This window comes from Camarhynchus parvulus, chromosome 10 (genome assembly GCF_901933205.1).
Source record: "Camarhynchus parvulus chromosome 10, STF_HiC, whole genome shotgun sequence".
In the NCBI taxonomy this organism is placed as follows: domain Eukaryota; kingdom Metazoa; phylum Chordata; class Aves; order Passeriformes; family Thraupidae; genus Camarhynchus; species Camarhynchus parvulus.
Window position 1 is genome coordinate 6,489,366 of NC_044580.1, and position 19,275 is coordinate 6,508,640.

At 42.5% G+C, this 19,275-nt stretch overlaps 2 protein-coding genes across 2 annotated transcripts in view; one reads left to right on the forward strand and one right to left on the reverse strand.

The window, feature by feature from the left end:
• MINDY2 (MINDY lysine 48 deubiquitinase 2) overlaps window positions 1-13,009 on the reverse strand; it is a 32,081-nt gene extending 19,072 nt beyond the window's left edge. Inside the window, exons 1-4 of the mRNA XM_030955652.1 lie at window positions 12,270-13,009; window positions 5,147-5,204; window positions 2,885-2,949; window positions 194-352 (exon numbers count right to left, since the gene is read on the reverse strand). Coding sequence (XP_030811512.1) covers window positions 194-352; window positions 2,885-2,949; window positions 5,147-5,204; window positions 12,270-12,929 — 942 coding nt within the window. The 5' untranslated portion in view covers window positions 12,930-13,009. The remainder of the gene's footprint in view (window positions 1-193; window positions 353-2,884; window positions 2,950-5,146; window positions 5,205-12,269) is intronic.
• Window positions 13,010-14,454: 1,445 nt separating this feature from the next.
• Window positions 14,455-19,275, forward strand: part of ADAM10 (ADAM metallopeptidase domain 10) — a 42,681-nt gene continuing 37,860 nt past the window's right edge. Inside the window, exon 1 of the mRNA XM_030955022.1 lies at window positions 14,455-14,766. Within this exon, the coding sequence (XP_030810882.1) occupies window positions 14,712-14,766 (55 nt within the window). The 5' untranslated portion in view covers window positions 14,455-14,711. The remainder of the gene's footprint in view (window positions 14,767-19,275) is intronic.

Consider the following 19,275-nt stretch of genomic DNA (forward strand, 5'->3'; position numbering starts at 1 on the left):
ATAGACCCAGGCTCCGCAAAGTTCCTGCACTAAAAAGAACACACAGTCTGTATTCACTCAATTTTTCTGACTAGATTTAAAAACTTCATTACCGTATTCATTATTGACTTGTTAAAATTCAGAAATACCTCCCCTCCCACCAATAACATTCAGGATAACATTTTTTTTAAATAATTGAAACAAAATAGGTTACCTGAGGGTCCACTAACCATCCATGGTACAAGGGAATATCAAGCAGATCAAACACTATGCATTCAGGAGTGTATTCAAATACTCGGACACCTGTGAACTTCACATTGACATCCAGACCCGTCTGCAACTTATGCAGAATTGCCATTGCATCACTCATATTCTGACAACAGAAAGAAAAGAACAGAACAGATCATCCAACACAGCTTTGGACACTTGGTGGTTACTCTTGTAAACTATTCATCATTTAGTACTCATCGACTTAACACTTAAAAAAAATAATTTAAAGGGTAAATTACCTAAACAAATGTTTCAATGCACATTTACTTCACATATTGTGCCAGGAGATAACATGAAAAAAAAGAATCTCCCTCCAATCACCTCTTCTACACCCATAAACTACTTTCACGCAGTTCTGACTGCTTTGAGGTCTATTTCCCAAAGCCACAAGCCAGATGTTTGCAAGAAAACTGAATTATAAAGGAATCTTCAAGGGACTTTTCTTGAGGTTTCTTCTCCCCTTTTAAGCCTTCCCTTACAAGTTAGGCTGAAGTACTTGTCACTACATAATGAATGAACAGTAAGATGTACACAGACCCACTTGCCAACTCTAATTTCATGGTTCAGTACTGAGAATCAGAGTCTTTAATTGTTCACCACTTTTTTTCTTTAATAAAAAAACATTTTCTATCTTATTTTGGGCATACCTTTAAATGGCTTGTAGATTCTACTGTTAAGTCATGAAAGTAGCAATTATTATAGTAGAGATTCCAATGGAATCCTAAGGAGAATTATCGAGTTATGAAGTTCCAATCACAGAAAGGAAAGATGAGCCAAAGAAAACGTGCTTTGTGAGACAGTTTTCTTGAACCAACAGATAAAAAAATTCCTGACTTGCAGGAAGAAGAATTTCCCATTAAGTGAGAAAAGTCCACAAGAATATGGTCAGAAAGTCCCGTGCAAAAGATTTGGGGAAACTGAGGCACTTTGGTTTTTTTTACGGGTTTTTGGGTTTTGCAATATTCTGTTGTTTAAGAGGATTTTGGGCTTACAGCAATGGGTAAGTAGCACGACAAAGACCAGAAATACAGACTGGACAGGAGATGGAGACAGCAAAGACTTACAGACCAAAACTACTGATGGTTAAAGACAGCTGCTTCTGCTGTCCTCTGATGAGAATGTGCACTTGAGCATGGCTGCTACAAATGAGGGTTTTAATGCTTGTAGCCCTTTAACCACCCTGTTCTGTCAAATTTCCATGATCAGGAATGGAACAGCTCCCACTGCCTTACTAAAAGTTGCTTCATCTTACTGACAACTTTGCTGTCATAAGGTTTAGAATTTAGCAAGATTTGGAAGCAATTCTCAAGACTGGCTTCACTTTTTAAGTTTTTATCATTTTAAAAGCAAACCAAGCCACCTTAACAAGAGCATGTCATTAGGAGGGGTCAGACATCAAATACAAAAACCTGTCTGTTTTGAAAGAAATTTTGCCATAACTTTACTCTGCTGAATGAATAAGAAGTCCACAGTAAGTCAGCACTAGCCATCCACAAATTCAAACCATACATCTACAGACAATAGCTGCATTTATTTTGTTAATGTTTACTTTGCAAACAAAGCAGGATTACATCAAACAGACCAGAAAACCACAGAAGTTTCTTGCTGCAATTTCAACATTGTAAGTTCGACTTTAACTACTTACGTACCTTCAAAGCAACTTAGAAGATTTCTAGAACAGAAAGCTTCTTTGAAATTACATGATTAAAAACTTCAGGTATGTGACATTTATGTTCTAAATCCATATATCTGAGCATAAGAAAGCTATAGAGGTTGTACTTTCACCAGGCATAATAGTTTTCATCACCCTCCTACAAGTTGATTATAGCTATAACCTCCTACAACACAGAATTGTATGGAAAAAAATAGCCAATTTCATTATTACAAAAGTAATTCCTATGATTTGATAAAAAAATCAATCTCAAGTTACTCGATTTGGCTTTCAACACTGAATGAGAACAAGAAAAAATGACCTAAGAATAAACAGAACTACCTGAAACCTTATACCTATTAAAAAATTCAAATTCACTTTTCCATGAGCAACCAAAAAACCAGCTATGACTACAGACAGAGCTCAGAAAACATATACTAAATCAACAATTTTTAAATCTAATAGCATTATCTTCCATACAGAAAGAATTCTGTGATGACATATAAATAGTGGCCAGTGCAAATAACATTGCCTTTCATAACATGGGATCAACCTCTTTTTGTCCATCATGATTAAGAACACAGATCACTCTTACTCAGTTTATATCCTCAGAGAAACTGTGGCAGGCACCACTGAACAGAGCAACTGAAGGACATGCAACACAGGACTTCAAAGAGCAACCACCCTGTTACATACTTTTATTAGTACCTCTGCGTTACACTTCCTCAATAAAACCTGTTTTACTTCATTACTGTTATTTCATAACAGGGGAAAAAAAAGTGTCTTCTGTTAATAAATACCGAGTTTTTCTTCACTAATAGCACATATATAAAATTATTACTCTACATCAAGCCCAGACAAAAACAAACTACAAACAATGGTCTGTATGGTTCTGGTTTTTAACAAGGTGACAAACCCTAGGTGAGAAAAATAGTTTTAGTTTCTTCAGACATAAGTAACTATGTCTTAGGAGCAGCTCCTTACCTGCTCATAATTAAGTCGCTGAATTTCAGATATCTCTTTAGGTTTTGCGTCAAGAATGTAGTCTCCTAAAAGAAAGCAAAAACGAAAATAAATTTGTTCTACAATCAAAGATTCAACATTTCTATGAATGTTTCTGACTGAACCTGACTGATAATGAATACCACAACTGAAGTTTTCTACCAAATTAATGAGATCACATTGTTTTATAACCTGAATTAAAATTATGGAGTAAAATATGAATACAAAAACTTAGTAAGAGCATATTAGGAAATAAAATTCAAATGGTCAACTATTACTAAAGCAACACTTCATAATCTCTTGCGGTATCGTACCAATCTCTTCAATATTCAAAAATTAACCTCCCTCTGTGCCTCAGGTTCAAAATATAAAAAGGTCAAACTGTTCACAGTAAAGTATGTAATTCTGTACACAATTTTAAAAAAAGACAACCACTTCTCCTGACTGATACTGTGAAAGTTTTGCCATATTTTATACATCAATAAGTCTATAAAACTTGTTGCGCTGGTTTTGACTGGAATATAGCTCACTCTCTTCACAGTGGCTGGTGTGGGGCTGTGCTCTGGGTTTGTGCTCAACACAAGGCTGATAACACAGAGATGTTTTTGTTATTGCTCAGCAGGGCTCACTCAGAGCCAAGGCCCTTCCTGCTTTTCCCAGGGCCACAGGAGGCTGTGAGGAGACACAGCCAGCACAGGTGATCCCCAATGAGCACAGGGATGTTCCAGCCAGGTGACAACATGCCCCAGTATATAAAGTGGGGGGTAGAAGGGAGAAGGGGAACACTTGGAGTGCTGGATGGTGTTTTTCTTCCCAAGTGACCACGTATGACAGGGTGCTGCTCTCCTGGGGATGGCTGAACACTTGCCTGCCCGTGGGAAGCAGTGAATTAATTCCCTGTTTTGCTCCGCTTTCCTTATATTGAGTCTTTAACTCAGCCCACAGGTTTTCTGGTTTTTACCCTCCCCATTCTCTACCTGATCTCACTGGTAGGGGAGTGAGCAAGGGGCTGCCTGGGCTTAAACCACAGCACTTGTATTCTACCTTTGTCTACAATGCAAAGGTAATAAATTAGTTAATAGTTAATCAACACACTGAGGTTCAAGACTTATAACATCTTTAGAGACTAATATCCACCTTCCAGATTTTATTTCAATGTTTTTGTACTTATTCCCTTGATCCATTACTAAACTCAGAAAAATATCATTATAAATTTCCTAATTTATATCCTTTAACTTGAAAGTGGTTGAAGGCTGTTCTGCTGGTTTTGGCTTTTTTTTTTCAGCTGTAGAAGAACTGCTAATCCTGTTGAGTGAATTGGAACCTAAATAATTTGAACACAGTTTTATTATTCAATTTAGTAAGATAATTCCAGAAGCTAAAATACGCCTTCAAGAAAGAATACACATTTAGACAACTGGAATTATGTAGTGACTTCAGACAGTCTTGTGTCATCAATGCAATTAAGAAACACAGGGAGCAAGATTTCTTAGTTTTTGGAGAAAATTGTGTAGGTAACTTTTTTCTTCAACCAGAAGACTCAGCAATTTGCTTCTGAAAAGAACAAGCTACGTTCTTTACAAGCAAAAATAAAGAAAATATTGTAAGGGTTTTTTCCTCCTGCTTAAGAAAAATCAAACCTAGGCTACTAAGTTCAAACATTCTATATTTGTCAGGCTACAAGGGAAGGAAAAGTGGTACATATAGCGTAAGTACTATCACAACTGCACTTTTAACACCTGGATCATCAGGGTTATTAAAGTTCCAGCCCTGTCAGATACACAGAGCTGCAGTTTTGTTGAAGACTGAATATGATACCAGAGTAGTGCCTGCAAATGGGACCCCAATCACTGTGAGGACTACATTAATTTTTCTTGTTATTTTAATTGGGTCATACTTCCAAGGATTAGAGGTACTATAGACAATTAAAGACAGAGTTGACTTACTACATTCTGTCAACTATAATAAAATAACACTTTAAGAGACATGAATAATTTTAAATCTGTGAATGTGCTGGTGCACTGAGCCATACCAGTGGCATGAACTAGACCAATCACTTTGGAAACCAGTGCAGAAAACTTCTAAAAACAGTTAAGCAAAAGCATGAGTAGTTGAATACTTTAAGCAGTTTTCTGGAATCAAATAAAAAGCTGAATAAAATAGTAAATACATAAAACAGGTCTATGTTGCTATGCACTACAAAGTAGAACATACAAGTGAAAGGGATTTATTGCAGTTACTAACCTAAGTATTCCATCAGCTGTTCAGCCGTTATGATTTCCATCATCGGTGGCAGTTTAATCTGTCAAAGAAAAAGTATATTCTCTTTAAAACACCAAAACACCACAATTTAAAAAGTATTGTATTTCTAGACAGAAGACTTCTAATTACATTTCCCCCACCAGTTTATAAGGCCATTAGCATACTGGACCTCTACTAAATAGCAGCCACAAGAAGAGATTAAAAAGGCACTTTGGTTTTTGAGAAACCACACGCATGCAGCACTTTCTCCCAGGTGCACATCTGTATAGTGCTCCCTTCTGCCACCAAAACATTTCTCCAGCACCCCCTCCACTTCACAGGAACCCACACCACTTACTGCAGTGGCTCAACTACAAGCACTCAGAATTAACAGACTGGGAACTGTTAAGAAAACTTCCCTCAAGTCTTTTACTCCCTACCTTCACTAAAGTTCTTAACTGAGTATTGAGTATTAAGAGTAGTCACTTTGAGTATTAGCTCAAAAAGTTCCTGTGTACAAAGTCTCTAAAGGATCTAGTGTCAGTAGCTGCTGGGACAGGGAAGACAAAGGTGCAGGTGCAAGGAAACGACCTCCCAGCCTCTCATCCCATGTTCACATTCTAAGGTTTAACATTTGATTTAACCTCACACAGAGCAGACTAGACACACAGAACTCTGTGGTGAATATTCTATTCCCCTCTTCCCTGATCTATTCCCACCATCATCATGGCTAAAACCAACCACCCTGGCAGAGCTAAAAGCTTCCTGCATTCTCACCTCTTCCAGCATCCTGGGTAAACAGTTTGGTTGAGCACTTTGATTTACTGCAGGAAGCAATAGGCAAAGCACAAACACATACAAGGACATGCTTCTGGCAATCTGAAGAAATACCACAGGAGGATGCGGACCTTTTCTCTGCAAAAATGTGAATTTTATTTTTCTAGGGTTTGGGGTTGGTTTGTCTTGGGTTTGATTTTTAAGCTCTCTTCAGTTTTAAATTTTCTCATCCTATCTCCCTCCAACATATTGCCATTCAAAGTCTACAAGAGGTATTTATTCTATCAGGAATTTTTTAATCAAGTTCCTCAATACTGATCACTGCTGTCCTTGACACATATAGAAAGACATGACATGAGACTGTTAACTCATGGTTGAGATTTAATAGGTTCCACCTACTTTTCTGGTTGTGGAGAAGGAAGAAGTAGAAAACCAGAGGATGGAAGAGCCATCTACATCTACAGCAAGCCTTTGACGCAGCACCCCAAACTCAAATATACAGTATAGCAACACACCACTTTGTTTGCACTGTGATGGAGAGGGTTTTCAGTATGAAAACTGAGCTATTTTAATAACTTTGCAGGGAAAATGAGGTGTGATTTGGCTACATCTGTCTTATCAATTTTAATTATATTTGACAAAAGGTAAATGTGTTAAATATATGTAGTCACAAGAAATTTCATTAAATGTGGAAGAAGAAAGAGACCCAAGTTTATATAGCTTTCTTATTTACACTCTAAGAAATATGTCCCTACTTAGGTTAGAGTTGACATTTGCCACACATTGATCAATGCAGAGATGGTGGGCTTATAAAGAAGCTGGTAGTACTGGGATCTGGGAAAGGAATTAAAGAAGAAAAATCAGGCATGCATGGGTACATGGTTTGTTTAAAATATTAAATGAATGACAACTGATTGTAACTTACAGAACTTCCCAACTCACCAACTCTAAAGCTCAATTACATAGCTTACCTCTACTTAGGCTCTATATATAGAGCTTAAAACAGCACAACATATTATTCATATCACTTGTTAACAAATGGAACTTTCCCTCACAATTGTAAAGCTAACCATTTATTTTTTTTACTGCAGAAAAAGCAAAGTGGTTTTACTCATATTTCCAGGATCTCTCAAAGCTGGATATTTTAGCAAGCTACATCTCAAAATTAACTGCTTGATTAAATGCTAAGCAAAGTTAATTGGTTACTTCATGGTGTAATTTTAGGGCTGGCATGTGTAGTGGGACCTTGATCACACCTTTGAAGTGGGCTAATGGGGTTCTAACACATTCTAAGTACTTCTGAACAGGGCTGACTTAGGGATATACAGAGAACATGACATTTCCCAGCTGTTCAGAGCTTCATTGCAAGCACTTAAGCAACAGGAAATGCACAGTGAAGAGGAAATGGGAGAGAAAAATACCTTAGGAATTAAGGGAGAGCAAAACATCGTACAGAACCACAGTCATTATCCAGATAAATCAACAGAAGAAAATAATGTAAGCAACAGTAGTAGAAGCTGCTGTTGTCCATAGCAATCTATTATTTTGAGGGACATATTTTTGTGATAGGTATCAACATTTAGTTGCTAGATTTCACATCAATTCCACATTTTAGGAAAAATGCATTTCCTCAACTCCCACCCACTTCCGGTACCCCTCTACTGCAGTTTCCTGGTCCTTTGCCCTGATGGCCCTTTCTAACTCTAGCTACATTTTACTTCCTACACTCAGGAGTGGGAAACTTAGTCCTTCTCACACGACTACAGCATGACATACAGTTGAGGCATACTTTAATTAAAAGACAAGAGCGGTAAAGAAATTTTCATAATAAATAAATAATAATAAATAAATAATAAATAAAACTTACACAGTTTGTATGAATTAGACTATAAACCCCAAAACTACATAATACTAATTTTCCACTGTATTCTTCCACACTACAGAAGAGCTTAAAAAAAAAGTGATATAGTCACACACAGAGGATAACACTTCTGAAAATACTATGAATATCAAAAGGGTCCAAGAAAATTTCTAATAGCTTATATAATAAGTCTTATATAAGACTTAAAGTCTCAAAACATGTTTATCTAAAACATGCAACTCCTCTGAACACAATGTTCCAGAGAGGTATGGGTAGATTCAAGCAGCTTTGACAAAAAAACAATTAATATTCTCTGCAAATAAGCACCCCTGGCCTGGCAGTAACAGCTTCATGAACCTGTGACAGGTCAGTGTGTGCTGCCACTCCGTTTCCTCCGCGTCTCCCTTTAGCCAGGTCACCTCCAGCCCCTGGGAGTGGGCTCGTTGCTGTGCTGGGCACGGCTCCAGCTGCACCTGCGGGCTCAGCTCATCCCACAGGTGCCGGAGGAAGGGAGGCTGCCAAGCCCCGCTGAGCAATCTGTGCCAGCTCCGGCCGGGCAGAGCGACAGCGACAGGGACAGCACATCACGTGTGAGTGAAGGGCCAGGGCCAGCCCCCGGAGCGGGCAGAGCCACTGCAGCCTCTGACAACCGAGTGGGATCAGCGGGAGGGTCTGAGCTCAGCTCCTCCCAAAAGGGCCATTTTAATGAAAACCTAACATTAAGAATTTCTAAGTAGAATTTTCTATTCTATCTCTTATCTGAACAGTCAGTTTGGATACATCTAAGCAAGAAAATGGTTATATAACATTTACTTACATAATTGTTATGATACCTAAATAGGTAATTCATACAGTTCTAAAAGTTTCCAAAATTTCAGTAGAACTAGGTGTGTAGGGAACATAGCTCCTTCCATTTGTTGAGAGGATTATGACACAAAAAACTTTCAAAGACATTTTCAAATATGCAGCATCACTGTTCTACATAAGGACACACACTTCTCAAGACAATATTAATATTATTTATATTCTAATTGTATAATGTTTTCCCTTTGCTTATTTTATGTTTCACAATCTTCCCTGGACATTTCAGATATGTAATTTCTGTGCAACACATTAAGGTACAAGGTTCTTCAGGTACAAGACATCATATCCTACCTAAGAAGCACAGAGCAGAATCACATGGCACCCTCACTAAGCTTTCAGCATCTGATGATTGCCACATTCCCCCTGTCCCAAATTACATCTAATGAAATGCCAGAAGTTATCAGAAAGTGTAGCATGAACTACATCTAACAAAGATCACAAAAGGCACTTAGGAAAGCCAACTTTGCATTGCTAAGCTTAACCACATAGTGAGCCACAGGCCTGAGCTAAAACTGAGCAATCTCCAGATTTAAATAAGCTGAAAAACAGCATGCTACACTAATACACATCAGAGGACATAACTCATGCTTGTACGTACATTTAAAAATGCTTGTTTCAATCTCTACTTCTGCTTCATTTCCATCACACAAGTCTAAGTAGTTACGACACTGTTTTGCACAACAGCTGTTCTGCACAGCAGCTACTTTTCCAAGTTGATATCATGCTTTTGTTTTTCTTCTTACAACATTTCTCTAACGCTCCTGTAGCAGAACTCCTTGGCTCTCCCGCCTATAAGCTAAACTGCAAGTTACACTTAGACAGGCAGACTGCAAAAACACTTCAAAAGAAAAGTAATTTCATAATTTTAATATTTAAAATACAGCTTCTGCAATCTGCCACCTCAAAGTATTTTGTATCCTTTGAAAGTGGTGGATAAAAGAGAGGCAGCAGTTTTATCACAAGCTTAGTTCCAAAACCTGGTATTTTCAAAATGGAATTTGAACAGTCACAGTGGGTGCTACTATTTCAGAATTTCCAAAACCCCAGCTGCCAAACCAGTACTGCAATTAAGCTGGCTGAGACCAGATCTATCTACAGGATGACCAGAACTCTCAACCCTGTCAGGAAAGAGTTCTAAAAAGGAAAAATGGTGTCTGATACAGAGAATAGAACCCAAAGCATAACTATTTAACTTGTTATTCCCTGCTGTGATTCTGGGTTTTCCTCCTCATCTCCTTCTTATGCTCTTTTTTCCCCATTACATGTAGCTTCTTTTCACCTAGTATGTACTATGGTATTCTCAGTCTACTTTTTCCTCTTTCATCTTTCAGTCTGCCTTCTTGTTCCCAAATTAAAATTACTTGACCCAGCCTAGTGTTCATGCTGGTTCAGGAGGAGTGAGAAAGTGGATGTCCATCCTCAGCCCTCACACGTGGCAAGCTTGTCAGTAATGTACACATGAGCTGCCGCCCCAACCGCTGTGAACGTGGTTCTTGACTATGAACTGGGGAAAAGAAAGGCCAATTTGTAGAGGCAGTAATTAGGAAAATCAATTACAAGCAACTACAATATATAACCAAATAACAGGAAAACCCTCAAGCCTATAAATAATAACTTGTGATGACAGTTTCACCAGTTTAGCTGCTTGTCTGCAACTCATGTAAATTCTGCTAGGGTTTTACATAGACAGAACTATAGAAAACTTCCTGTAATATGAGCAATAAGAAACAGTAGGGCACTCCCAAGGGGTATTTTGGTTTTTGCCTATTTATAAAAATGGGTATTACCTTAATTCTCACTAATGTAATATTTGATCCCAGCAGAATGTCAGTTAAAATTCTGGTTGGAGAGCAGCAGCACAGGGAAAAGGAAAAATGTTAAGGAACAAAACCTCCAAAAACTTGAATTCAAACAACAGGGCCAGTGCTGTCCCATTTACATCTTTCATTAAATCAACGATTAAAAAGTAAGATCCTGTAACTAACAGTTTCTTTTAAAATGTCCCCCCCCCAAAATGATAAGGAATGGCAAGTTTTTCAAGTCACCCCCAGATGCTAAAGAGAGAGCAAAGAAAGCAAATGTTCAATACTGAAGCCTGTGACAACATTCACACCCTCCTGAGGATAGTAGAACCTACATAAGGCAATACCTTAAAGTCACACCCAACTTCCCTCTACTGCTTTTACTGATGCTTAAACACCAACATCACTGCACCCAGAATTTTCTTTCTGATGTCTGAGCTATTCTGCTCAGAAAAATGTGTACAAATTGTAACTCAAACAAGAGCATTAATCTTCTGCAGTTACCTGCATCTAAACAAATTTCTTCTCATAATATATTTCCATTTTGACCTTTTCCTAAGTCACCTGTCACACTGCAAACAACCTCTTACTCTTCCAATACCAAATTTCTTCCCCTTGCTACTACAACATAAAAGCTATTCCTGTAAAGCTTTCCTATTTCAGGACTCTGTTCTATCAGCTCTTCAGTCTCCGGGGCTGAATTGCCAGCATTTCCTGAGACGTGCCCCTCATCCCTGTTTTGCAATGCACACAACCTTACAGCTCTCCTCCAACAGATACTCCTTTCACAGACACATGTTAATAACTACATTATGGCTCAAATTTTAATTACTTAAAAGATTGGGAAAAAAATTACTTTAAGACTATGGGAAGCCCACATCCACAATGGCTATAAAGAACAAGAACTTCCAGGTCTCAAAGGTACACTTGATCACTACCTGATTTATTCATTAATTTAAATACAATCTATACTGCATAACTGTATGAATGTGTCCCTATTACTCAGGCAGCTACTCGTACAAATCCATATTTTGTACAATTCTGCATTTCGCACAACTCTACATACGCTTTATTATATGAAACTAACCTATTTTCCAAAAATATCACTTATGTGCTCAGTGCTATAAATAGTAATCTTTACTTACTAGAAACCTGTACACATTAGTAAACTATTATATGTTATATATTGTTCAGGTCATCATCGAGATATTTTATTTCTGTTTTAAGACAACAACGAAGTATGTCTATACATGACAGCAGCATCTAAGTAGTATACTGGCAACATACTGCACGGCAGTACTTGTTTTCCAAGTTCTATATGTGAGACATGTGCTTAACAGCAGAAATAAGCTTGAAGTGTTTACTGAAAGAATCACGGAATGGTTTGGGCTGAAAGATACCCGAAAGATCATCAGGTTCCAGACCCTCTGCCATGGGTAGGGACACCTTTTAGTAAATCATGTCGCCCAGAGACCCAACGAGCCTGGCCTTGGACACTGGTAGGGATAGAGCATCCACAGATTGCCCGGGTAACCTATGCCAGTGCCTCACCACCCTCACGGGGCAGAATTTTTTCCTTGTATCTAAACTTGCCCTCTGCTAGTTTAAAGCCATTCCCCCTTGTCCTATCGCCGCATGCCCTTCTCAGAAGTTCCTCTCCAGCGTTCTCGACAACGTCTCCCGTTTGTCCTACACAGCACAAACTTCCCGCGGTGCCCTCACGCCGCGATCGCTCGGGAGCCGCGAACGCCGCCGGCGCCACACGAGCCGCCCGAGCGGCACCGCCCGCCCGGCCCCGCCATGGCGCCCGCCCGCCCCGTACCTTCCAGGCCAGGAGCAGCACGTTCATGATGGCCAGCAATGGGCAGGGGCCGTTCTCGTTCTGGGTGATGACGGGCGTGTTCTCCTCCTTCCAGCGGACCCACTTGATGTGATAGACCGACTGGCCCGGGAAGCGTTCCTTGGAAGCGGAGAGGAGCTGGGAGCCCGCCGCCGGCCTGTCCCCTTCGGGCTCCGGGGCCGGGCCCCCCGAGGAGGCCCCCGCCACTACCGCCTCGTCGGCGTCGCTGTTGAGCTCGGAGCTGCTCGGGCAGCAGGAGTGCAGGTTGGAGAAGGACTCCAGCGAGTCCAGGCTGCGGGACTCCTCCCCCGGCGGGCTGGGAGCGCCGCTGCTCCCGGAGCCGGCTCCCGCGGGACCGCTCTCCGAGGCGGGCGCCGCTCCGGGACTCTCCGACACGGCCAGCCCCGCGCCTTCCGCCGCCGCAGCTCCCTCCGCGGCCCGGGAGGGGGACGCGGTCTGAGGGGCCGCGGCGGGAGCGGGGGCCGGTGGAGGGGAAGGGCTGCGCCGCCCGCCGCCCTCCTCGGCCTCCCTGCAGCCGCCCTCGCCCGCCGCCGCCTCTCCCAGGCGGAGCCGGCTGGCAGCGCCCCCGCCGCCCGTCTGCAGCGAGCCCGGGGGCGGCGGGGGCTGCGCCAGGCTCTCCATGCCCGGCCCGGCCGCTCCGCTCTCTATTGGCACCGCAGCGGCTGCGCCTCCGCCCGCAACGCCCGCGACGCCATCACAGCAGCGGCGGCAGCTCCGCCCCGCCGGGGACGTGCGGGCGGGGGAGCGGCCGCGGGTCACGGCGGGGCCCGGGCGGGGGGGCCCTGGGGCGGGGCGGGGCGGGGCGGGCCGCGGGAAGGGGAGGGAAACAGGTGAGCCCGGCTGTCCCGAGCGTGCTCGGCAGTGCTTTTCCTTGCGGTTTCTTAGACAGTCGTACTACAAAAAACACGGCTGTGGCGAGTATAATAGATAACTTCAACAATTTGATTGTATAGACTAATTGAAAGAGAGGAAATTTAGGTTAGGTATTCGGAAAATATTCTTTACTGTGAGGGTGGTGAGGCACTGGCACAGGTTGCATAGAGAGGCTGCAGATGCCCCATCCCTGGAAGCGTTCAAGTCCGTGTTGGATAAGGTCTTGAGCAACCTAGTTTGGTGGGAGTCGTCCCTGTCCATGGCAGGGGGCTGGAACTAAATGTTCCTAAGATCCATTCCAACCCTTTAACATTCTGTGATTCTGTAAGATTTAATGTGGGTGTATTACTCAGACTTTACCCCAAGGAACCTCTCTTCTCCCTACAGAAATCTTCAGCTTTTAATAACAAATTTTAAATACTCTTGGGATAATAAGGATTTACCCTGTCATTTTATTCTCAGCAGGTCTCTAATTTGAAGTCTGTAAACACTTGCATCAGCTTCTGCAGCCTCACCTGAGGTACATTAACTGTAATTTTACATTCTATGTGCATTTCCATAACACCTTCTCTCACCTGTATCAGTGACAGATGGAAGTTGTTTTTTATTCTGACACGACAATAGGAAAGGAAAAGCACAAATATAAAGGGCTGACAGTAAATTGAGAAACTTGGCATAAACTCTAATATAAAAAATAAATCTTTGAGATGGCACAGTTGATAGAAGAATCAGCATAAGGACAAACAAGAGGAAACATTTTGCTCAGATGTCTCACATTTGTATTTCTACGGGAAGATTTTCCTGTACCCTTGAATTGTGAAGAGACAGTTTCAGAATGCCACGTCCCTGTTCAGTGGGGACACTGCAACACTTCAAACATGTAGAGCATCGGGAGAAGTCGGTGATGTAAAATAAAACTCTGAAAGTACGTAAATTAGTTCGTGCAAGGAAACAATGTGTATCTGGTAAGGGGATGAAGGAAACCAAAGCAAAACTCTAAAAGTGAATTAGTCCTCTGCAGGGAAAAGCCATGTATCCGGTGAGGGGACAAAGGACAGCATCCCGCGCACTCTCTCAGTCTGTCCGTACTCCGGGGCGGTGAAGGCTCCGTAGCGCCGGCCCCGGAAGCGGCGGGAGAGGCCCCGCCCCTCGCGTGGCCCCGCCCCAGGGCGTGTTCACACGGCCCCGCCCCTTCCGCCGAGCCCCGCCTCCTCGCCCGTGGGCGGGGCGGGGCGTTCCGCGCGCTTTGGGCGTGTCCCGAGGCTCCGCCCCGCCGGCGGCGTCTGGCGCGCGCGCGGGCGGAGGGAGCGGCGGCGCGCGGAGCGGAGGGAGGGGTGGCCCCGCTGCCGGAGAGCCGTCGATCCTCCCGGGCGATCCGCGGCCGTTCCGTGGGCGGGAACAGTCCTCGGGAGCGGCGGGGGACAAAGCGGAGGGAGGCGCCCAGCTCGCCCCTCCCCATCCCGCCCGGCGCCGGTCTGGGGCGGATGTGCCGTGGGTAGGCGGCGGCGGCGGGGCCTGCGCCCGGTGGAGATGGATCTGGCGGGGACGATAATCCTGCTGTGCTCCTGCGCGGCGGGCGCTGGAGGTGAGGAGCCGCCTGGCCTCGCGGGGCCCTGCTTTGGGGCTGTCTCCCTTCCTCTCTCCTTCTTCCTCCTCTCTCTCTCCCCCATCTCCGGTGCTCGGGGCCGGGGGCGGCGGGCCCCGCTTTCCGGGGCGCCCCGGCGCCAGGGCCGCGGCTGGGCCGCCAGCCGGGCTCCCCGTTCCGCCCGCCGCTTCAGCCCGCCCGGGCCTCTCCCCCGCCGCCCGGGGCCGGCCTGGCGCCCCACGCCTTCCCCGGGACTTTCCCCGCCGAGGAGCGGGTCAGTTGTCCTCCGCTCTTCTTCCCCCTCGGGTCCTTCTCTCTGCGCTCGGCTGTGTTTGTTTGTTTTCCCCTCCCGGCTCCGCTTCCGTCCCTCAGGACTTCCCTCCCGGTCCCGGTGGCCGCTTCCCGGCTCCCTGCCCTCACGGCCGCTTCTCTCTCCCCGAATCCGGGAAGGACGGGCAGGCGGAAAGTTCAGCTTAAGGAAATAAAGAGGAGCCCGGGTTCTTCCCGAAGTGTGATCGTGACTTCCAGGAGGGTCTCCGCTCTGCCAGGCCGGGGCGAAACACGCTTGTGTGTATGGGGACGTGTAACTGTATCGGCTCCCGTTAGGAGTTGTTCCTCGGCGTTTGGAACTGGGCAGTTTCTCCACTGCGCCTGGTAATGTTTAATTGATCAAATCATGGCAGGGAAAATAGTTTCGACTTTGTACAGAGAAAGAGTTTCGGGAAGTGTGGACTTGGGAGGGTGTTTCTAGAGAACTGTGGGTGGAACAACTGATAAAGACTTGTTTCCTCTGTTCCATTTGGCACCTCTCTGATTTTTCTGGGCTCTGCCTCTGTGTGCATCAATATGTAGGTTTTTTAACAAAGAAGCTAGCGCTAAATGCTGGTCTTCCACACATTCTCAAAAAGTAACATCAAACTATGGGAAACTTCGGTAGCTTGTACTTGTGGCTAAGCCGTGAGAAAAGAAAGCAGGGTGATTTGCGTGGTCAGAAGCCATCCTGTTATTTGTATGATTAGGAGTGGGATGCACCAAAAAATTTACGTTTTTCTTCGTGGATTTTTGTAAGCTATCGAGATATTTCAGACTTAATTGTTGGCATGCTTTCAAGGCGTCTTTGTTTTCTCATCTAAATGGTGCTGGCACAGAACTAACTCAAAATAATTAATTAACCAGGGTTAATTTTTGAGGGTTTTTTTCACTCTTTAGTTCCAGGCAGGCAGTTGTGCCTTAAAAATTGTAGTAAAAATGTGAGGTGCAGTCCTCTGGATATATAGATGAAACATATTTCAGAAATTCCTGTTAATTTTTTTCTTTGAGAGAAGAACAGGCATCGTCAACATTTCTGGGCACTAGGAAGCACACCTCACTATTAGTTGGTAGAAGTGCATGGCTTTGGTGTGTAACAGTGCAGGTAAATCTTTAAAGAAAGATTGATAATGCTGGATAGAAATCTAGTGATAGTTCCCATACACATCTCTAAAATATCCAGTAGAACGTTTTTGGTAAAATTCTGAATGTAATTATGAAAGATTCACCATAGTTCTGTGTTAAATTAAAATTAGACTTTTAAGTTTAGGAAGGTCTATTTTACCTGTGTTCACATTTCTAGAGTTTAATATATGCTGCGAATATTTTTATTTATTGAAAAATAGGTTCTTCATTTGCATATTTTTCCTTCTAGGCAGGCACTAATATCTGTGTGGAAAGGGCAAGTTCATGATTTTTAAAGAAGTTACTGTGAAAACAGTGCAAAGGAAAGGCCTGATGAGAACCCAACAATTTACATTTCATTTGTGTGCAGTGCATCTGGTCTCATTAATCTTACACAGATCTTGAAGCTAAGTTTCATTTATCTGTAAAGTTGTCTGGTTTTAAGCCACATAGGTATTACATAGTAATCATGCTGGAAATTTTATTAATCTGCACTTTAAGAATAATTAGGGGTATGTATGTTTGGTCTAAGATTGGAGTATTTTTGTGGGATACCCAAGTTTGAACTCTTTCAGAATTACACAAGGCCTTGTGCCTGTGTACTGTGCAGGCACTCTACATATTCTAGATATAAAGGTATAGATTAACAGAACCAACTGTAGCATTAGCTCACAGCTAAGTATGAACCATAACATCAGCTTCTAAACAATGGTGCAGCATAATTTGGATGGTTTATTTGAAAAGGTTCAGTGAAATCTCTTTGTTTTCTTAAAAAAAATATTTTCAGTTGTCATTTATATTGTTCTTAAAATTATGAGAGGGGAATGCAATCAAAAGCAATCAGTAGTGCTGCTGCGCTGTGAAATGTACTGCAGAGTCTGTCTTGGGCTGCTTCATGGTTTTGGTAGGTTGTGTCTGTGTGGTTAAAGCAGACACGTTATCAGAAGTTTGGCCTAAAAGGCCCAGAAACATTCTTGATCATATTCTGGTATTAGGTCACTTCTAGTGTTTTCTTCTGCTTTCTTTGCTTCCACTGCATCAGTATCACCTTCATAAAACCAAAGGTCCAGCAGGTCAGTTTGAATACTGTTTAAATAGTATAAGAAGGAAAAGCCACACCATTTATTTTGTTTTCTTTCTGTTAGTAATTAGGGAGAGCTAGAGTTTAGTCTCTGGTATATGGTGTCTACTTGAGATAGGGTATACGTACCTTGACTTTTAAGAATTCTTTTTTTAAAAGTGAATCTCAGCATCTTCCCAACACCCCTGGAACTGCTTGGCTTAAGGCATCTCTTCACTCACTGCTGCTGTCATGAATTTTGATGTGTGTGGAGTGGTGCTTCAGTTGGGTGATATTATTGGCAGCTTTTTGCAGCATGCTTTGTTGCATGTGATGAAGATGCATGCAGGTATATTAATCAGTACTTAATTATCCATACATAATGATGTTCGTAGAGGAGTGGAAATAGCTAATTTAACCTCTCCTTCTACCTAAGGGTCATTTAAAAAAAATAAAAAGGGAAAAAGCAATAGCAAACACAAAGGAGAACTGTTGAGGTCTCTGACAAGCTTGGATTTAATAAGAGTGACCATGCTTTGGCTAGACTGATGAAATGCTGGATATCATTGCAAATCTATGATAAATAGTTTCTTGTCACTGGTACAACATGCTCTTTTTATATTGCTAGGATTTCCAAGTTGTATCTTAGTGTCTTGTGCTGCTGGATGTTGAACTGCCTATTTCCCAGTGAGCATGGGAGAAATTCTGCTTTTTTTCTGGACACATGGGGGAGTTGTGGGAAGGCATTTATGAGCTATCAGCATCTGAGTGATTTAGTTGTGTTCTTATTATAAATTGAGAAGAACAGTAGCCTTCATAAATATGGCAGCATTCAGCCTCCAGCATTTATTTGGAGTTGAAAATAAAAATATTATGGCTGAGATAGTGCCTAGTCAAGACAGCTGTCAGATGGTTGTTTCAGAAATGTCTGTGGTAATTAAAAATAAATAAAATCAGGTGTTTAGGTGATTGCTTTGAAATACTGTTACCCAAAAGCCTCAGAGTGCAGTTTGTTTATACTTTTAAAAGATGCAAAGGTTCATTTTGCAGTATGGCAGAGCTGCTGTACTGAGTTACTGCTGTCTGGTGGTCCTGCCCTGCACTCCCACCTCTCCTCCTGGCATGAGAAGTCAATCCAAAGAAAAAAAATTCATCAGTTCCTGCCAGATGTGTAACTAGAGTTACTTTATTGAGCAAAGCCAGGGCTGATGGGGAAGAAGAGCTGGGACTTTGACAGGGTGGAGGGGAAGAAGGTCAATAAAAAGCAGACATCTGCTGCCACTGCTGCTGCCATACTGTCTGACCATGCCCTAAATGGAGGCCTCAGTGAAGGGAAATGATCCTGACTTGACTTCTTGATTACATGTTTTTCTTTCACCAAAAACTCACTTGACCAGAAAAGAGAGAATATTTTCGTCAGCTGAACCTAGTGCCAGTGCAAGGGAAGAATGGAAACAGAGTAGATGTAAAAGGGCAGCAGGGCCTGCCCTTCTGCTGGCAGTTTGGAAACAACAGTGTGGATAAATTCTTCAGAGAAATCCGAGTCAGGAGGTACACAGTAGAATTTCTGCCTTGCTGAATCCAAATGCAGTGTACATTCTTTAATGTCCCATGTAAATGGAGCTTTTTTGTAAGATAGATAATGTTGAAAATAACTTGAAGCAAAAGTTGCTTTGATTATCTTAATTGAAATTATAATAATAATTCTCTACAAGATGTTTATCACATGCTGGCATTTTAAATCTGCAAGTTAGTGATGATGCTTGCAGTAATAAGACTTGTCTGGTGAGTTAGCTTGGCTTCTGAACAATTTCTGATACTCTGTCAAGTTGTATTCTGTGCTTTTTTCCACCCCACTAACAAACTTGAGTTGTGCTTGAGCTATTTGCATTTGTCATGCAAGTCTTAATCTGAGTGGTTTAATGCAAACTTCATCTTTTAGAACAGTGCATGGTTGATTTATCCTCTTATGGGAAGTTAAATGTTGTTCTGTTTTATAATGATGTGTATCAAAT